Here is an 18286-nt window from a genome sequence, read left to right on the forward strand (position 1 = left end):
AGTGCCACGAAGAAAGATGTTGGTTTCTTCCAAGTTAAGTGGTAGATAGAGAGGAGATTCAGGAGAAGAAGAGAATATTGTCTTTTATTGGGGTATTTCCCCCCCCTGAGAATTTATTCCCCCCCTTTTTTGCTGTGTGCGTGTGAAAGAGTGACCTCAAGCATCGGCACTCGTGTCGTGGAGTGGATCAGGTGGACGCTGCCCAGGTGGTGATCGGCGGGTCAGAAGAGAGGTATCATGAGACGGGTGGAGAGAGAGAGGGCGAGAGAGAGGGAGAGAGAGATGGCCGAGGCGGAGAGAGAGAAGGAGAGGGCGAGTGAGCGGGCAGAACTGGAGAGAGAAAAGGAGAGGGCGAGAGAGCGGGCGGCGATGGCGAGAGAGAGGGAGCGGGTGAGGGAGCGGGCAGAGCGGCGTGCCAAGCCCGCCGGGCGCAGTGCCCGGGCGTCCCAGAGGGGCGGGCGCCCCACTGCCAGGGTGGCATCCCTGAGGAGGGCCGGGCATGAGGGGCCGGCAACCGTTGCCAGGGCACACTCGGTGCTCTGTTGGCATGGCAGTAGGACTGAGGACAGGTACGGCTACGTCCCCGCTCGTCACTCCTCACGCCGCAGGTAAGGGGAGCACACCTGGACACACCTCAGCACACCCCTTCTCTCTGTCCCCCCCCCCCCCCCCCCCAGGTGATTTAGCAAGTCCTCACCTGAACACTCTAACCCTTCTGAACACTCTAACCCAGTGGTTCTCAAAGTGGGGTGTTGTTGCGAAGTGACCAACCAATGCCAAAGCATCCAAACTAAGCTAGTGCTGTCGAAGGTGTAATGTTTAGCTGGCCTCGGTCCGCAAAGTAACCCGAAAGTAAAGCTAATCTACACACTGGCCCTATGTGATGTAAAGTTGTTGAAGTAGTACCTACTGTGTGTTTGTTCTTGAGAACTACAGCAACCTTAAGCAGATGTACCACGGGCAGACAGGACAGAGATGGACAAACATGCAGGCACAGAGATAACTCGTATGACACTTTTGGCTTGCCAATATGAAATGTTAAGCTGCCTTAAAAGCAAGAATGGATATCTATGCCCCCTGGCATCAGTATTCAACACCATTTAGCACTAATACTAGTCCACTAGCTGGGGTCACTGTGGCGCAACAGGCTCCAGTGCTCATATCATGCACAGGTCTGAGTGCCCATGGGGACCCAGGTTCGTATCCGAGCTGCGATTATTTCCCGATCCCACCCCATCTCTCTCTCCCTCTTACTTCCTGTCTCACCCTTCACTTCCTACCCAAATGAAGGCAAAAACCCCCCCAAATATACACTTAAAAAAGTCCATTTTAAAAAACTGACTAACTGACCAGGGGTCTGGATCCTACCTGTCCAACAGCTTTACAGTGCAATCAGCACTGATGTCAAAGACATCAAAAGTCAGAGTAGCATCAGGATGGCTTTGAAGTCTTTATTTTAATGTGGAACAGCAAGAGGGGGAATTTTCTTCCATGTGCACACAGCAAATGAAGTTATCAGCATTGTAAACAGTGTGTGTGTGTTTGTGTATTTGGTGTGTTGAAGAATGAGTACGAGTTTGAAGATTTCGGTGTGTGTGAGTGTGGAGGAGTGTCTGGAGAGTTTGGTGTGTGTGTGTGTGTGTGTGTGTGAGAGACTTGAGTTATCGGTGTTGCGCTACTTTAGCTCAAAGCAGCTGATATGGCCAATCAGCAGCAGTGCCAGCTTGTCTGACACTGTGTGTGTGTGTACTGTATGTGTGTGTGTTCATCTTACATTTGTCAAGTCCCAAAGCAATCACAGTATGTGTGTGTGTGTGTGTTTGTGTGTGAACGAGAGAGCCTTTGTCTGGAGCCTTTTGCCAAGACAACAGATGAAGGATGTGCATGTGTCCAAAATGTCCCGTGTTTGTTCTCACAAGACCTTATGGATAACACAGCTCCTTCTCCTCTTTTCCACCATTCTCTCTCCTTTTCTGTTTCTCTCTCTCTCTCTCTCTCTCTCTCTCTCTCTGTATTGCTCTCTCTCAATTTCCCTTCTTCTTCCTCTGTCTTCCTCTTAATCATTCTCTGTCCTTCTCTCTTTCTTTCTGCCTCTCTTTATTCCCATGTCTCTCCCCAAGCTTGCATTGTCCCTTATACAGAGGGGGTGTCTGTGGGCATTGCTCGCACACGATTTCCACTATAGGCATCCCAGGAACACGGGCAGCTACCAAGCCAAACACGCTCATTCTCAGAACTCTGTATGGAGCATTTAGGATGGGCGAACTGGTGAATTCGGTGTTGTGCGACGAAAGCTGTGCGGTTCTGCAGCATCAGAGCTGTGATTGGTTCGCAGGTGATGTGGGCAGTAACAGTCTTAAGACACTTCAGTGATTAGCGATGTCCCACCTGCTGCCATCCTAAGCGATAACACAACCTGCACTTACGAACCCATCACAGAATGACAGCTTAATAGCCGGCAGGAAGGGGGGGGGGGCGTTCGGAGAGAGGGGGGAACGGGAGACATTTTGAGAGGTGAGTGAGGGAGAGTTTATGAGAGAAGGAGAGAATTAGAATTTTAGAAGTCTGAGAAGTCGGTTTCACTCGCAGTGCTACATTTATCAGAAACGCAATGTTTTGGTCCACAGACCTTCTTCTATCGATAGCCTAAACAACCTGGTGAAAGTCTGCAGACTGAAACATTGTGTTTATATTAATAAAGTAATATATATCTACAAATAATAAGAAATATAAGTCTAATTTAAGTTTAATAATTTAGCTCCTTTCTCAGCACAGTGATCATTGATCTTTGGTCTTCTGACCTGTGTGTAACCTGACAGGTGTGCAGAAGTTCTGATCTTTGAGAAGTCCTTTACTATTATACACTATTTGTTGTGCATTTCACGGCAAAACGAGGAGTGAGAGATTGAGACAGAGGAGAGGTAAAGAGACTAAGACTGAGAAACGAGAGAGAGAGTGAGAGAGAGAGAGAGAGAGAAAGAGATGCCAGTGGCTGTGTTTTGACAGATGACCCTAGTGTGTGTGTGTGTGTGTGTGTGTGTGTGTGTGTGTGTGTGTGCGTGTGTGTGTGTGCGTGCGAACAAGCGAGAGAGGTGCCAGTGACTTGAGCTTTGACAGATGACACATTTGTGGGAAAATTGGATCATTTTCAGAGTTCTCTGTCATGCAGTGAAACGCTGCAGCCTCGGGCCCGTTTGTGACAGATGCATCACAGCGAGCAAGATGATGCCATGCACACTACTATGACACTTCACACGGCTCACACATCAATCCAGAAGAAGGTTCTAGAGCCATCCAGAGGATTCTGCTCTGAAATCGCTCTCAGTGAAATTAAATTATGCTAGTAAAACTGAGAGCCAGAATATTTCCTTTCCAGAAGGGTTCTGCAGTAAAAAAAATACTCGCAAAGGGATTGCTGGGGTACTCTTTGCCGGATGTTTGATGTTTTCAATGAGGTCAAGTTAAAGAACCATGAAAGGATGTTCTCTTAAATCACCATTTTCCCCTCTCTCCTTCACTCCGCACCCACATCCCCGCCCCACCCTCAGGGACAAGCCCCTCCACCAGAAAGCCAATGGGGATCAGGATCAGACCGCAGGAGAGCGCCTTGGATTGGGCAGCAGCGACACACTGACCAATGGGAATCGAGCAGACTTGGAGGCCGCCAAACGATTGGCTAAGCGGCTCTTCAAGCTAGACGGATTCAGGAAGTCTGATGTAGCCCGCCACCTGAGCAAGAAGTAAGGACACACACACACACACACACACACACACACACACACACACACACACACACACCGACTTATCTAGAAGTATTTAAGAAGTATTAAGTATTTAAGTAGAATTTTGGCTGTCAGGCAGATATCTACACACACACAAACACCTGCAGTCAAGCAAGGTGTCAAGCAGACACAAACACTCAAACATGCACACACACAGACACACATACAGACACGCACAGACGCACGCACAGACGCACGCACAGACGCACGCACAGACGCACGCACAGACGCACACACACAGACACACACATATATTAATATGCAATTCAAATGGCATTTTGTATGCTGCTGTTTGTCAGCCAGTGTCCACGCTCCTTAACGTAGCGCATGCTTTATTTAGACGGGATGGAGCTTAGCAACTGGTCCTGGAATACCAGCTGGAATGTGTGAGAACTCCGTTAGACACGTGCCAGTGTTTATTGATTTTTTATAATCGAGCCATCTGGCGACGACTTCATATCCTTCTGTCAGTCGGTTCTCTAGTTGTGGAACATGTTTCTGAGAGCGTGTGTGTGTGTGTGTGTGTGTGTGTGTGTGTGTGTTTGTGTGCGCGCCTGTGTTGTTGCTGTCTTCTTCAGATTGGCATGTTTACAGCTGTGTGTGTGTGTGTGTGTGTGTGTGGCAGACTGCAGGTGGAGTTGAGTGGCCCAGTTTAGTAGTTTTAGTTTTAGCCCACTTCTCTCCCCCCCCCCCCTTTAGTTTTAGCCCACTTCTCTCCCTTTCCACTCCAGGCTTCCAGACAGGCGGTTGTCGCTTTGCTTTCATGAAACAGAATGCCGGATTAAAGCTCTTTTCCTGGTGTGACAGATGCAGCATGGGAATTGCATTTTTTTTGGCATCTTGGCACCGATGTTCACAACAGCCCGACTGTTTAGAGACTGGACCAGAGAGTGGAAGACTACGGCAATGACCACCCGTCTCTGAGCTGCAGAAATAACATTGGACAATTTGTGTATCTCTCTCTCTCTCCGTGTCTGTGTGTGTGTGTCTCTCTCTCTTTCTTTTTTTCTTTCTTTCTCTCTCTCTCTCTCTCTCTCTCTCTGTGTATCTTCCTGTTTACTAGCAATGACTTCAGTAGGCTGGTCGCAGAGGAGTATCTTCGCCACTTCAATTTCACAGGCCTGACTTTGGACCAAGCTCTTCGGTAAGAGTGTGCCACTGCTCATGTTTGTGGTATACATATAGCCGCCTTTTTCAGGTTAGGCACACACTTACTGTACACACTTAAAATAAACAGCACGTATCGCGAATATGTTGATGGTTCGTAGCAGACCAAAGCGACTTAAAATGACATTAATAAACGTTACAGTAACAGTAAAATGAATACCGGTAGTTTAATAACAGATATTAGTAATAGACTTAATCAAATTGAACAGAATAATGTCACTAACCATAAACAAATACAATCCACAAGAATAAGAATAAGAATAAGAATGAGTCAGTTACAGTAGATACAATATAAACAGATACGTTTTGAAGCGATTTTTGAAGATCCAAAACTATGCCTAAAACCAAGAACAGTAGGTAATACTGAAGGATATGGGTTTCCAGTCCCGCTTTAATGTGACTGGCAGGGTGACTGAAGTGGGCGTGTCATTTTGACATAGCCGTTGGATGTGAATGTCCAACTCTACTTCCCACAGGTCACTGCCAGAGGCTTCTCGAAATGACCACCAGGGGTGACAAAGATCCAAAAAAAACACTGACACCCACTGGCAGACTGACTAAGCACAGTGTGTGAAAACATTTCATGGTGTTCACACGGTTGAACCCCCAGTGATTCTTCCTTTTTAATGTGTCCGTTGCTCTAGTTAAGAGACCGGTCTGTCAAGCTGTGTTCCATATCTCATAACTTTATTTCATTTGGGCTTACCATATGGTGGCTCTCCCTTCTGCTCCTGCCCAATTTTGTTTTATTCCCCTTCCCTTTTTAATGTACCCATGTGAGGTTCGAACACATTTCTATCTGAGCTGCAACTTCTGTCAAATAGATGTCTGTGTTGCCGGGAAATGTGCGATGCAGGGTGTTGGAAGTACATGTATAATTTATACGCTGAGTAATGCTGTAAGTTATGTGACGCAGTGGCCGGAAGAGGGAAGACAAATTTGCCTTTGGGAACAATAAAGTCCACCTTACCTTACCTTAGAACCGAGAGCAGGTCCCAACAGTCAAGCGAGACCGAGTGTTTGTGTACGTGTAGTCTGTTTGATGGAATACTTCCTTCAGAGCAAATTGTAAAGTGTGTGTGTGTGTGTGTGTGTGTGTGTGTGTGTGTGTGTGTGTGTGTGTGTGTGTGTGTGTGTGTGTGTGTGTGTGTGTGTGTGTGTGTGTGTGTGTGTGTGTGTGTGTGTGTGTGCAGGGTGTTCCTGAAGGAGTTTGCTCTGATGGGGGAGACTCAGGAGAGGGAACGTGTGTTGGCCCACTTCTCCCACAGATACGTGCACTGCAACGCTAAAGTCAGCCACTCAGAAGGTAACACTGCTGTGTGTGTCTGTGTGTGTGTTTGTCCGTGTGTGTGTGTTTGTCTGTGGGTGCCTCTCATGCAGCGTTTATACGTCCTCCCTCGCTCCTCGGGCCTCGATCCTCACTGATCTACATAAAGAAAGATAGAAGAAGGGATAAACTATCCCATTGTTGCCGCCCCATCATTCTTTATGTAGATCAGTGAGGATCGAGGCCCGAGGAGCGAGGGAGGACGCATAAACTGTGTGTGTGTTTGTGTCACTGTTGAGAGAAGTTTCAACCTTACTGTACGCACAGTATGTGTATACTGACTAGAAGACTAGTGTGATTGTCTCTTGTGTGTGAGGGGGCTGTACTGTACATGTTGCACCATTCATATGTCTCTTTATTTCTCTCTCTTTCTCTCTCCCTCTCTTTTTCCCTCTCGTCTTCTTTAGACGGTGTCCACACCCTGACCTGCGCGTTGATGCTTCTGAACACGGACCTCCATGGCAATGTGAGTTCACAGACACCAAACACACCACTCACAGCAGGAGTATTAAATTTCACCGCATGAAAAATATCACACATGAGAAAAATCAATTAATAACAGACCAATGATACCATGCTTAAAGCAATCAATAATATTGATCGATTGGTTGATTGATGCCCATTATAAATAGCTGCTGAACTACAGACAATCTAGGAGAGGAGAGGTCAGTGCAAACACATGGGTTCTGAGCATGCCTGTCGGTTCTCCCGCAGAACGTGGGGAAGAGGATGTCCTGCACGCAGTTCATTGGGAACCTGGAGGGACTCAATGACGGACAGGACTTTCCCAAGGACATGCTGAAGGTCAGCCACATGGAGAACACACACACACACGCACACACACACACACACACACACACACACACACACACTTTCATAATGTATTCATGTCCACACTGAGCAAAAACAGCCCAACAGAAATACAGGACTAAAGTGGAGTTGGAGACGTCCAACAGAACACACACACACACACACACACACACACACACACACACACACACACACACACTGCGAGACAGAGAGAGAGAGAGAGCAAGAAGCAAGGCACACCCAGATAATGGATAGAAATAGCAACATCTTTGCCAAATATGACGGCTGCCAATAATAGCTGACACCAAGCAGTGCCTTGCCAGTTCATTAGCTCTGTTTTTAGGTAATCCCAGCAAGCAGTTGGACTCGTCTGATAACGAGCCCACTGATAGGTCCTGTTATTATAGTATAATATTACAATTATGTTATACAACCATCATGCTATATGGCAATAAAATATTATATTACAATGTAAGGTACAGCCATGAAAATAATTCACAGTCGGGAAAAGGTGACAAATATTTAGGAAATGCTTTTATGCATGCTTTATACGGACATAGATCAGGGATGACCGACTGTCCCGTGCCAATGCTACCATATAGGTTAGCATCAAATGGAGAATAGCAACCCCACTCTCACATACAGGCTACTGCTGCTGACACATCTGAGGGTCCATACCGACCTGCTGGGACACTTTTGCACACAGTAACGTATTGCTTTGCTAGATAGCGAGAGATACCAAGAGAGAGACCAAGAGAGACAGAGAAATACCAAGAGAGAGACCAAGAGAGACCAAGAGAGACCAAGAGAGACCAAGAGAGACAGAGAGAGACAGAGAGAGACAGAGAGAGACCAAGAGAGACCAAGAGAGACCAAGAGAGACCAAGAGAGACCAAGAGAGACAGAGAGATACCAAGAGAGATACCAAGAGAGACAGAGAGAGACAGAGAGAGACAGAGAGAGACAGAGAGAGACAGAGAGAGACAGAGAGAGACAGAGAGAGACCAAGAGAGAGACCAAGAGAGACCAGGAGAGACCAAGAGAGACAGAGAGAGACCAAGAGAGAGACCAAGAGAAACGGAGAGACTCGTGCCCTGTGGAGTTATTCAGAGAGTGAGCTGTAAAGCTTTTTTAAATGTATTTATTTTGAGCGTTTGAGTCTCCGCTAAGCCAACCACACTGAAGCAGGCCTTGTGAAGGTGCTGACTGATTAGGAAGTTTGTATTTGTCCTGTAAGGCACTTTGAGCAGTGGCACGTACAGCAGTTCTCCATTACTCTCTTTGTATGTTGTTTATTTACATACGCAAACACATTGCGCGCACACACACACACACACACACACACACACACACACACACACACACACACACACGCATACACACACACCTCCGGTGCTGAAGTCATTGCCCTGTAGCTAATTGTGTTATTTACAGAGACTGACTGTCCCCCTGGACCTTTCTGTTGGCTGCAGCATTTATTAGATTAGGCAGCTATTAGGTTATCCCCAGTCATTTTAGTGGTGTGTGTGTGTGTGTGTGTGTGTGTGTGTGTGTGTGTGTGTGTATGCATGCATACCTTTTTGTGTGATTGTAAGCCTTCTGTGTTTTGTGGTGTGTTTGTATTTACCCATATATGTATACATGGATAAACACAAACCGTACCTGTGTGTGTATACCTGTACCCAGTGTGTGTGTGTGTGTGTGTGTGTGTGTGTGTGGTGTGTGTTGTGTGTGTTTGGGTCCTTCGTTTGTGGACGTGACTCCTTGCAAACAAAGCTAATGTCAGTGACCTATTCATTAGGCAGAGAACACAGGCCCAGGCAGATAGGTGTGTGTGTGTGTGTGTGTGTATGTTTTGGGCCCTGGCAGACAGGCCTACGTGGGTATGGTGTGTCAGTCTCCTGCCTGCTACCCTGATCGTGGTGATTAAATCTGGGCCCATTTGCGCTCCGTCCATGTGGCCTCAGGCGGATGTGACCAGAACCCCACTAACCTTCATGGCGTCAGATGACCACCGCGTACTTGTGTCTCTGCGTTTACAAGAGCTAGCCAGATTTTTTTTTTATTATGTTACAGGGTTGAGCTAACTGCATTTAGCTTTGTCATTAGAAGCTAATACTCTTTTATGTTTGCCAATCGGAGTTAACTCGCTGTTCATCTTTTGGAAGACACTTGTCATTTTTAAAAATATGTATAGATTTATAACTTTGTGTTTGCATGTTTGTGTTATGTCATGTTGGTATTTCAGAGACAAGTAACTGGATAATATCAGAGGATATATCTGTTATATACTGTACTGTTCATGTCTGTTCATGTCTGAATGTTATGGTACTACCTGGCAATTCAGGTGTTTATCGAAATTCAGTAACTGGTTATTCATTGGTAATTCATGCTCATGTTTGCAAAAAGTAACTGGATATTTCAGTATGCTTCTACTGTAAGTAACAGGCTATTCTGGTATCCGAACCTTTCAGTAAGGTCCTTGTTTATGTAGTCAGAAGGTGGCTAGTCGTTTATGTTTAAGATAAGGAGGAAACTGTGGGCCATGCTCTTCACGTGAGGATTGAGGATTCTTGATGTGTTACTGCGGGGATTGATTGTTCATGTCTGAGCCTTAAATCCATATAGCGGTCATCACCTCCCGGTTTATTTATTTATGGCAGCAGAGGGGGAGGACAGCCTTCAGAGAGAGAGAGAGAAAGAGCGAGAGAGAGAGGAAGAGGGCTTTTTCACAGGAGAGAGAGAGAGAGAGAGAGAGAGAGAGAGAGAGAGAGAGAGAGAGAGAGAGAGAGAGAGAGAGAGGGAGGGAGAGAGAGAAAGAGGATGTGTATGTCCACTACTATAATGCTGATTTCTTGTCTTGTTTGTAATGACAGCTTTGGCAGCACAAGTGCCTATTTGTCATGCCAGTGAAGAATAAAACCGAGACAGAAAGAAAGAGAGAGAGAGAGATTGTGAAAAAAGAGGAGTGCTGAGAAGTGGAGCTACAAGCTGGAGACTAGGAAGTCATGTCCCTCGTCTCCAAAGCCTCTCTGGAGTTTGCGGCAGTAGAAGGAGAGATGGACAGCGATGCAGACGTGGAGTGATTGGGTCGAGGAGCGGGGGAATACGGCTCTCCATGTTGCCTGCATCGCTTTTGTCTTCCTCTGTCAGTTTCTCTGTGATCCATCTCTTTTTTTGTCATCTGGTCTCAGTAGCACCTCGTTCCTCCCTGTTCTTCTTCTTCTTCTTGTCCCCGTTTTCTCGTCCTCCACTGCTCTCTCCATCTCTGTCATTTCATCCCATGTTCCACCTGCCCTTTGTTTTTTTTTTCTTTCGGCTCTTGTGCCGATCCATCCAGTCGTCTGTCATGTCTGCAGATTGCGACTAATGTAGATCATTCTCATCTGAAGTGACGCTGGTCGGCTTCGGTCCGACAGGAACCTGAATCATATTCTCTCTCTCTCTCTCTCTCTCTCTCTCTCTCTCTCTCTCTATCTCTCTCTGGGTGTGTGTAGCTGTGTAGCTGCTGACATTTACCATTAAAGAAGTGACAACACTAAGAGAGATAACCTTCAGAATGACAGCTCACTCCTTGGAAAAGCGCGCGCACACACACACACACACACACACACACACACACACACACACACACACACATACACACACACTCAATTCTGTGTTGTGGTTCATAATGATACTGATCCCTGTTCCGTATGGGAGATCATTATCTACTTTCCCAGTCTGTTTTTATAGGCCTGCACATAAATCACAGATTCTTTACCTTTCACCTAGTGTGTGTGTGTGTGTGTGTGTGTGTGTGTGTGTGTGTGCATGCATGCATGCATACTTTGTATATTAATGTATACAAATGAAATACTGTCAAGTGGACATTTTTGCAGAAATTGCATTGATGGCACGCCATTTTTAATTTCAGAATTGTTTCTATTTAGATGCACTCTGAGCTCCTTTGCGTGACCTGTGTGATCTCTCTGGTGACCCCTGGTGACCCCTGGTGACCTTTTGTATGTGCGTTGTGTTGTCGAATAATGATGGATGTCCTGTGAATACTAGTGAACAGTGTGGTTTGTATTAGAGAAAAACACACCGTTAATGATGTTGTCATGCTAGTATACATTTCAGAGACTCTCACAGATTGTGATTGAGTACCGAGGGCTCTCTTCTGCATACACACACAACCCCATTTTTAGGCATGTGTCTTACACACACACACACACACACTCACACATACACATCACACATCACATCACACCACTTCACAATGCAACACACCACACCACACCACACCACACCACACCAGGAGGTCACAATCATGCATACTCCATTACTCTGACTCCCTCACACACACACACACACACACACACAGACCACTCCAGGAGGTCCCAGCATGTGGTCTGTCCTGCCTTCCCCATCATTTCTTTTGTAGTGACACCATTCCCCCATTCATATTTCACACACACACACACACACACACACACACACACACACACACATACATACATACATACACATCCACACACATATATATACACATACACACACTGATGTTCTCTACCACACATCTCTCGCTCTCTCTTCCTTTCAACCATTCCCTCTAAGTTTTTTTTTGTCTCTCGTTTCTGCTCAGCTTTGTTCTTTCTTCCTCTCTCACTCTGGCTAATCTATCTCGTCTTCCTCCATTGCACCATTTTCTTTTCCTGTTCCCCTCCTTCCTTGTCCCGTCTCTCCCTCCCTCCCTCCCTCTCTCTATCTCTTCCTACACTCCCCCTTCCCTAAATTAAGCCCATTGATGAGTTCCAGTGCTGCGGAGCTGGTGGATGAGGGGCAGTAATCCCTCACCCAGATTAAACTGCAGTCTTAAATGGGCCAGATCAGGGCCAGACCTGTGTGTGTGTGTGTGTGTGTGTGTGTGTGTGTGTGTAGACATTGTGTGTGTGTCTCTCTGTGTGTGTGTGTGTGTGTGTGTGTGTGTGTAGATATTGTGTCTGTGTAAATATTGTGTGAGTGTGTCTGTCTGTGTGTGTGTGCTCGCCACTTTTGTTCTCTTGGCTCTTAAGGCGAGCTTGCTGACCGCAGACAGGAACCTGAAAAGCAGGTCACATCCAAGAGAGAAAGCCGAGATGAGAGGAAGATGGAGAGAGCGAGAGAGGCAAAGTTGTAGAGGGAAAGAGAGAGGGAGCCGAGGTAGAGAGAAAGTAATAAGGAGGGAGAGGTGTGAGCGAGAGAAAGTGAGGGACAGAGAGAGGAAGGCAAACGAAGAGCAAACCAAATATGGGCGATGAGATTTCATATAATGTCCCTTTAGAGCCTTCAACTGGAGAGAGGATTTTAAGACAAGGGATACGAGTTCTTTGTCGCTGCTCCTTTTTACAATCTCTATCTCTCTCTCTCTCTCTCTCTCTCTCTCTCTCTCTCTCTCTCTCCCTTTCTGTCTCCTCTTTATTGTTGTTGGTAGTGCTAGTAATTCTCTTCCCTGCAGTGGAAGGATTAGTGGCTGAACTGCTATTTCAGTGCAGGTTCATGATCTGTTCCTACAGTAGCCATGCAGAGCTAGCTTTCGCCCAGACCAGCAGAATGATGCACCACGCCGAGGATAAAAAATCCTTTTAGGGCCGAAATTGAATCGATAGCACACAAATGGAGTCAATCGATTTAATCAATGTGTTTTTTATTTTCCGCGGATATGCTTTTTATATGTTTGTGTGTACTCTTTACTCTGACCTTCATGCATCTGTATTGATCCAGAGATCAGTTGGTCAAGCGACCAGGCAGTATCTGAATGTCTGCAGGGATTAACCAGCTTATTAAAGCAACGCAATGTAGTCTACCTTACATTATCTCCCTCAACAATGGAATTCTCTTCTCTGATTGGCTAATGGGGTGGCCATTAACTTCGTATAACCTGCTACCTTCGAAGTAGTTCCCGTATCACACTTGAATATTAATTCGCCAAACTTGTTGCGAAGTTTAAATGAACTGTCACGTTGCATCCAAGCTGAAATACAGACGTGCAGAACCATAGTAACATTGTAGCATATGACGGAGGTGGCCTCAGCGTCATTTTGGAGCTACACTGTTTTGTACTTTCCGAGAATGAAAATAAAGGTTTCACTCAAACACTGTTTTACAATATGGAGAATGGAGACTCAGAAATCACTGATGCACACTCAGAAACTTATAGCACTACAGGATGTAATACTGTTGTCATGGCAAGGAGCGTGACCCTTAACGTTGGGTTCAGATGAATTTTGTACCCCTTAAGTGCTAAATGGGAACCAAGGGTTGGAAATCAATGAAAAGGGGAATTCTTGGATTATGTTACTTTTTAACATTTAATGTAAAGAGGAAATGGCTACTGTAAATCTAATCGTGTGATTAAACATTTAGTTCCCTCGCTGGAAGGAATATTCCGCGTTCTCGGTCTGAAGCCCAACGCAGAAGGAGCCGTTGAGCCGTTCTTTTATTTCCGAATGATTTGTGTCTCCGCTGGACCATGATTCAGTGGACAGTGCTGTTTGAGAAACACAATTACTGTTAATCTGCCATGTCCAGTTTGCCAAGTATAATGACTATTGTGTTGTGAAGGCAAGTTATTACCAACACACTGAGACACACACACATGCACACACACACACACACACACACACTTACTCACTCACTCACTCACACACACACACACACACACACTCACTCACTCACTCACTCACTCTCACACACACACAGACACACACACACACACACACACACACACACACACACACTTTAGCCCTAGCATGGTGTGATAATAAATTGTACAACATTTATACAGAGATGATTAAAACGAACAACAAAGACATGGTACTGCATGGGTGCCTGAGGGTAGGCTGTAAACAGCCCCATGGAGTATTTGGAAACGCTGGTCCTGAATAAAACATGGAGCTTCTGCGGAGTACAGAATGTCAGAAGTCGTCAGTATGGTTCTTCTGTCTGAAGAGGAGTTTAATTTTTCATGAATTATCCAGAAATCACATGGTCTCGTCGGAAGGGCCTATCCTATCAGCCCAGGAAAGTTATTGTTTTGTATTTGTTTTTATGAATGATTGGCACTACTGATCTGGGATTTACCATTTAAATGGTGTTACTTCTTACTTGAGAGAAATGGATCATGTTTATTTTTATATATACTAGTGCAGAGGCCTTAGATGTTTGCATAACATGAAATTTGGCACTGCACACACTCGTGCCATTAGGATGACACCCACCAAATTTGAGAGCAGTCGGATGAGTGGTTCCAGAGTTATGCGTGGAACAGACAGAGTGAGACACAGACAGACGTTCCTTGCATTAATAGATAGATAGATAGTATGATTAATTGAGTCTGGGTTGTGTTATTTAAGAAAGGTTGCTACAAAACTGCTAAAACATTGCACCTTAAATTTAGCAGCCTAAAATGAGACGTCCTTATTAGCCAATTGATGATCATAACCTGTCTCTTACGTTTAAAAAATGCTTGTCCCCCGTTCTAATTTTGCCCTCCCATCCAGGCTCTCCTGTCCTGTGTCATCCTGAAATATGACGATCTGAGATCGTGTTTTAATGTCTGGGCTGTGATCGTGTTTTAATGCCTGGCGCTGGCATGTGGAGGTTAATCACTGCAGGTCAGGACTCTGGGCCCGCTCTCTGACATGGGACCATTAATATGGTGTCACATCCGTGTGGTGAATCGCCTATAAAACGCCCCACGATCTCACACACCTCTCCCACGAGAAGGAAAGACACAGCTCCCCGTTTTCATTTTTGCCCTTATGGGGAAAGTCTATAAAAAAAATGTACTGTATATGAATCATACTTGCCCTCTACGATACCTGAAATGCAATGCAATGCAATGCATTTACGCATACAGAGCTGTGGTAAACAGCTTGCATATATAAGGGACCTAATATAAATGACAGACAAAGTGTAATTTAATGACAATGTAAAAAAAAGTAATCTCATGAGTAAATGAGCCTAAGTGTCTCATGCATGAAGTAAAGCTCTCGTGTGGCATCTGGGAGCATTGAGCTGACCCACTGAGATGTGTGCTTAGGATCTCTCTCGTGGTTTTCAATTATCATATAGATTTGCCTCCGCATCAAATTAATTGTAATTGGACTGTGCCCACCATTTAAAACGAGGGCCCACAATGTAATATTCATACTAACATGGCATAATACCCTTCAACATTCATCAAGGTAGGTCATATAAAACATATTTTCTTTCAGTTTTACTCAATATAAAAGAGCTATATTATTGTGTGAACACATGTTATACTACCTAAAAATGGACATGTATGAATTTTACAGACTTTTTCCAAATAATTACCAACTCTTCTCCTCTACAGTATGTCTTTCTTTTTATTGCCTGATGGTATATCATGGATTTAAGTGTTATATGTTGGTAGTGGTGTAACTAATTGTAATCTCGCCATCATTGGAAATTGGAGCTTATACAGTATATTTCTGTGATTTACCGGTATTATGTGGAAACCATAGTATGGTAATTTAAATAATCTAATGTTTTATTTTGTGCCATTGTCCGTGTTTGAAGGCATATGTATGCCTTGTCTGGACACACTAAATTCTAAATCAATGCTAATTTGATTTGAATTCTGTTCAGGTTTGGTTCTGATGCTAATTCTATTCAGATTCCATCTCACACCTCTTCACAACCTCCCTTTTTCCATCTGTCTATTTTCATTGTCAGAGGGTCTGTTTGTTTTTTCTACAACACACACACACACACACACACACACACACACACACACACACACAGACAGACACAGACACACACACACACACACACACTTGCTTGCTTGCTTGCGCGCACACACTTTCTGTTATTCTCTCCACCTAACACAAGTTGGTGCTGCATATTAAAGGCCTCTGTGGGCACATCCTCAGTTAGCCTAATATAAGCACTCCGTCCCCATGCATTTGCTCTCTTTAGAAGCGAAAAACTTACCTAATCTGGTTATGCCAGTCTGTGTGTGGTGAAGCACTTCATAGAATATATTTCAGAAGGATTGTTATGGACCAGGGCCTGTTGGCATTTCCAAGCACATTTGATGGGAGAAACAGCAAATAGGATTTTGATTAGGTGTTATTAATGCTAGTGTTTAGACTCAAGTAAGTAGGGATTGTGTGTGTGTCTGTGTGTGTCTGTGTGTGTCTGTGTGTGTCTGTGTGTGTCTGTGTGTGTGTCTGTGTGTGTCTGTGTGTGTGTGTGTGTGTGTGTGTGTGTGTTTGTGTGATGGGCTTCTGAACAGGTTTGCTCTTTGTCATTAGTGGTTGTAATGTATTCCTTAACACACGGTGCAATCCAGCTGGATTCAATCTATTCCCTCTCTCTCTCTCTCTCCCTCTCTCTCTCTCTCTCTCTCTCTCCCTCTCTCTCCCTCTCTCTCTCCCTCTCTCTATCCCCCACCTCCGAAAGGACAAGTGCAGAATGCTAATAATCGGTGTTCAAAGTGGAGGGAGGTGTGTGTGTGTGTGTGTGTGTGTGCTTATGTGTCTACACGCATGTAGGCGAGTTGGAAGGCTATGATTCGCTGCTGACAGACAGAGGGAGGGAGGCACTGTGAGGGAGGGAGAGGGAGAGAGCGACCGAGGCAGAGTGTGTGCGTGCTCGCGTGTGTGTGTGTGTGTGCGCGTGTGTGTGTGAGGGGAGCGAGAGGCAGAGAACGAGGTAGAGCTCACAGCCGCTATCAGCTCCTTTCTCTCTCCTGCGACTCGCGCAGTCCTCGTCTGCAGCGCCTACTGAACGAACACACACACACACTCGTACACACACTCGTACTCAGACGACACACACGACACACACACAGCAACAGAGGGGAAAAAAAGGGAAGGGGAAAAGAAGAAGAAGAAAAGGAAGAGGCGGAAAAAGAGGAGTGAAGAGAGAGAGAGAGAGAGAGAAAAAGAGAGAGGGGAGCAAAATCCAGAGCAGCATGAGAGGAGAACGAGCCGCGGACTGGTGTGCATCACGCGCGCCCATCATCACAACCGACCTGGACGGGAGATGGCCACAGGAGTCCTCGCTAACGCACTAACTCAAAACTACTGGACGCCAGGACCTAGACCCCAACGCGCCAGGACCACCAGACACCGCCGGACCGCACCGGACCGGACCGGACCGGAGGACGCCGCCGGGGAGAGACTTGCGATCAGAGGCCGAGGAACGACAAAGATTGCGTGGACGGACGGATTGACAGAGGAATAAACGCATAGAGGGATACAGAGAGGGTGGAGAAAGAGAGAGAGAGAGAGAGCGCGAGAGAGAGAGAGAGAAGAGTGGTGGGGGTGTGTGAGTGGAGATTCCTGACTTTCCACGTAAGGTGCGATGGTGTGTGTGTGAGTGTGTGTGTGTGTGTCCATCTTGATCACGGGTGGGAGCAACAGGAACGTGGGTAAATCGTGGTGGTACGCCACCTCCTCTTGTCTTGTCTTGTCTTGTCTTGTCTCCTCACCTCGTCTCCTTGTTCGGTCGACCTGCCTTTTTAAAAAAAGATTTCCAGGCTATCTTTATCTTATCAGCCACACAGGTCAGCCTACTTTTTTGTCTTTGTGATATTTCTTTTCTTGGGATTTCTTTTCTTTTTTAGGGGGGGTGGGGGGTTCAGATATCCTGGAAACAGAACTATTTTTGGTGTTTTTTGTCTTTCTTCGGACTGATGAAGTAACATCACACTAGTTGACATGGCTTGTTGTGTCCATGTTGGTGCACAAGTGAGCGAGTGAGTGAGTGTGTGTGAGAGAGAGAGAGAGAGAGAGTGTGTGTGTGTGTGTGTGTGCGTGCGTGTTTTGCGCCTGGCTCCACTCTTCCGCCCCATATCCACCCATCTGTTGGATGCTGGCTGTTCTTTCTCACCTCCGAGAGTGTCGCTGGCCATCTGTGATCCGTCGGAGTGCCTCCCCTCGCTTCACTTCGCTTATCCGCGCGTCTCACTGAGCCTCTCGCTCTTTTGGCCCTCTCGACCCATCACCCCCTCCCCTCCCCCCCCAACTCTCCCTTCTCGCTGCCCCCTCACCGACCCCGGGGCACAGAGTCCTTCCTCCTCCCCAGCGAGGAGTCCTCGTCCCTGGAGCTTGTAGACCTGTTTAGAGGGCTCTCTGAGTGCCTGGTCCATTGCTGGCCCCACCAGCCCGAAGTAATCAAGCTCGGCAGCAGAGCCAGATTTTTGAAA

At 46.1% G+C, this 18286-nt stretch overlaps 1 protein-coding gene across 1 annotated transcript in view; it reads left to right on the forward strand.

Annotated features, from left to right (window-relative positions):
• Positions 1-369: 369 nt before the first annotated feature.
• LOC134070563 (PH and SEC7 domain-containing protein 1-like) overlaps positions 370-18286 on the forward strand; it is a 47841-nt gene continuing 29924 nt past the window's right edge. The window contains exons 1-6 of the mRNA XM_062526951.1: positions 370-608; positions 3549-3740; positions 4846-4926; positions 6143-6255; positions 6684-6742; positions 6991-7080. Of these exons, the coding sequence (XP_062382935.1) occupies positions 370-608; positions 3549-3740; positions 4846-4926; positions 6143-6255; positions 6684-6742; positions 6991-7080 (774 nt within the window). The remainder of the gene's footprint in view (positions 609-3548; positions 3741-4845; positions 4927-6142; positions 6256-6683; positions 6743-6990; positions 7081-18286) is intronic.

Source organism: Sardina pilchardus, chromosome 22, assembly GCF_963854185.1.
Source record: "Sardina pilchardus chromosome 22, fSarPil1.1, whole genome shotgun sequence".
Taxonomy (NCBI): Eukaryota; Metazoa; Chordata; class Actinopteri; order Clupeiformes; family Clupeidae; genus Sardina; species Sardina pilchardus.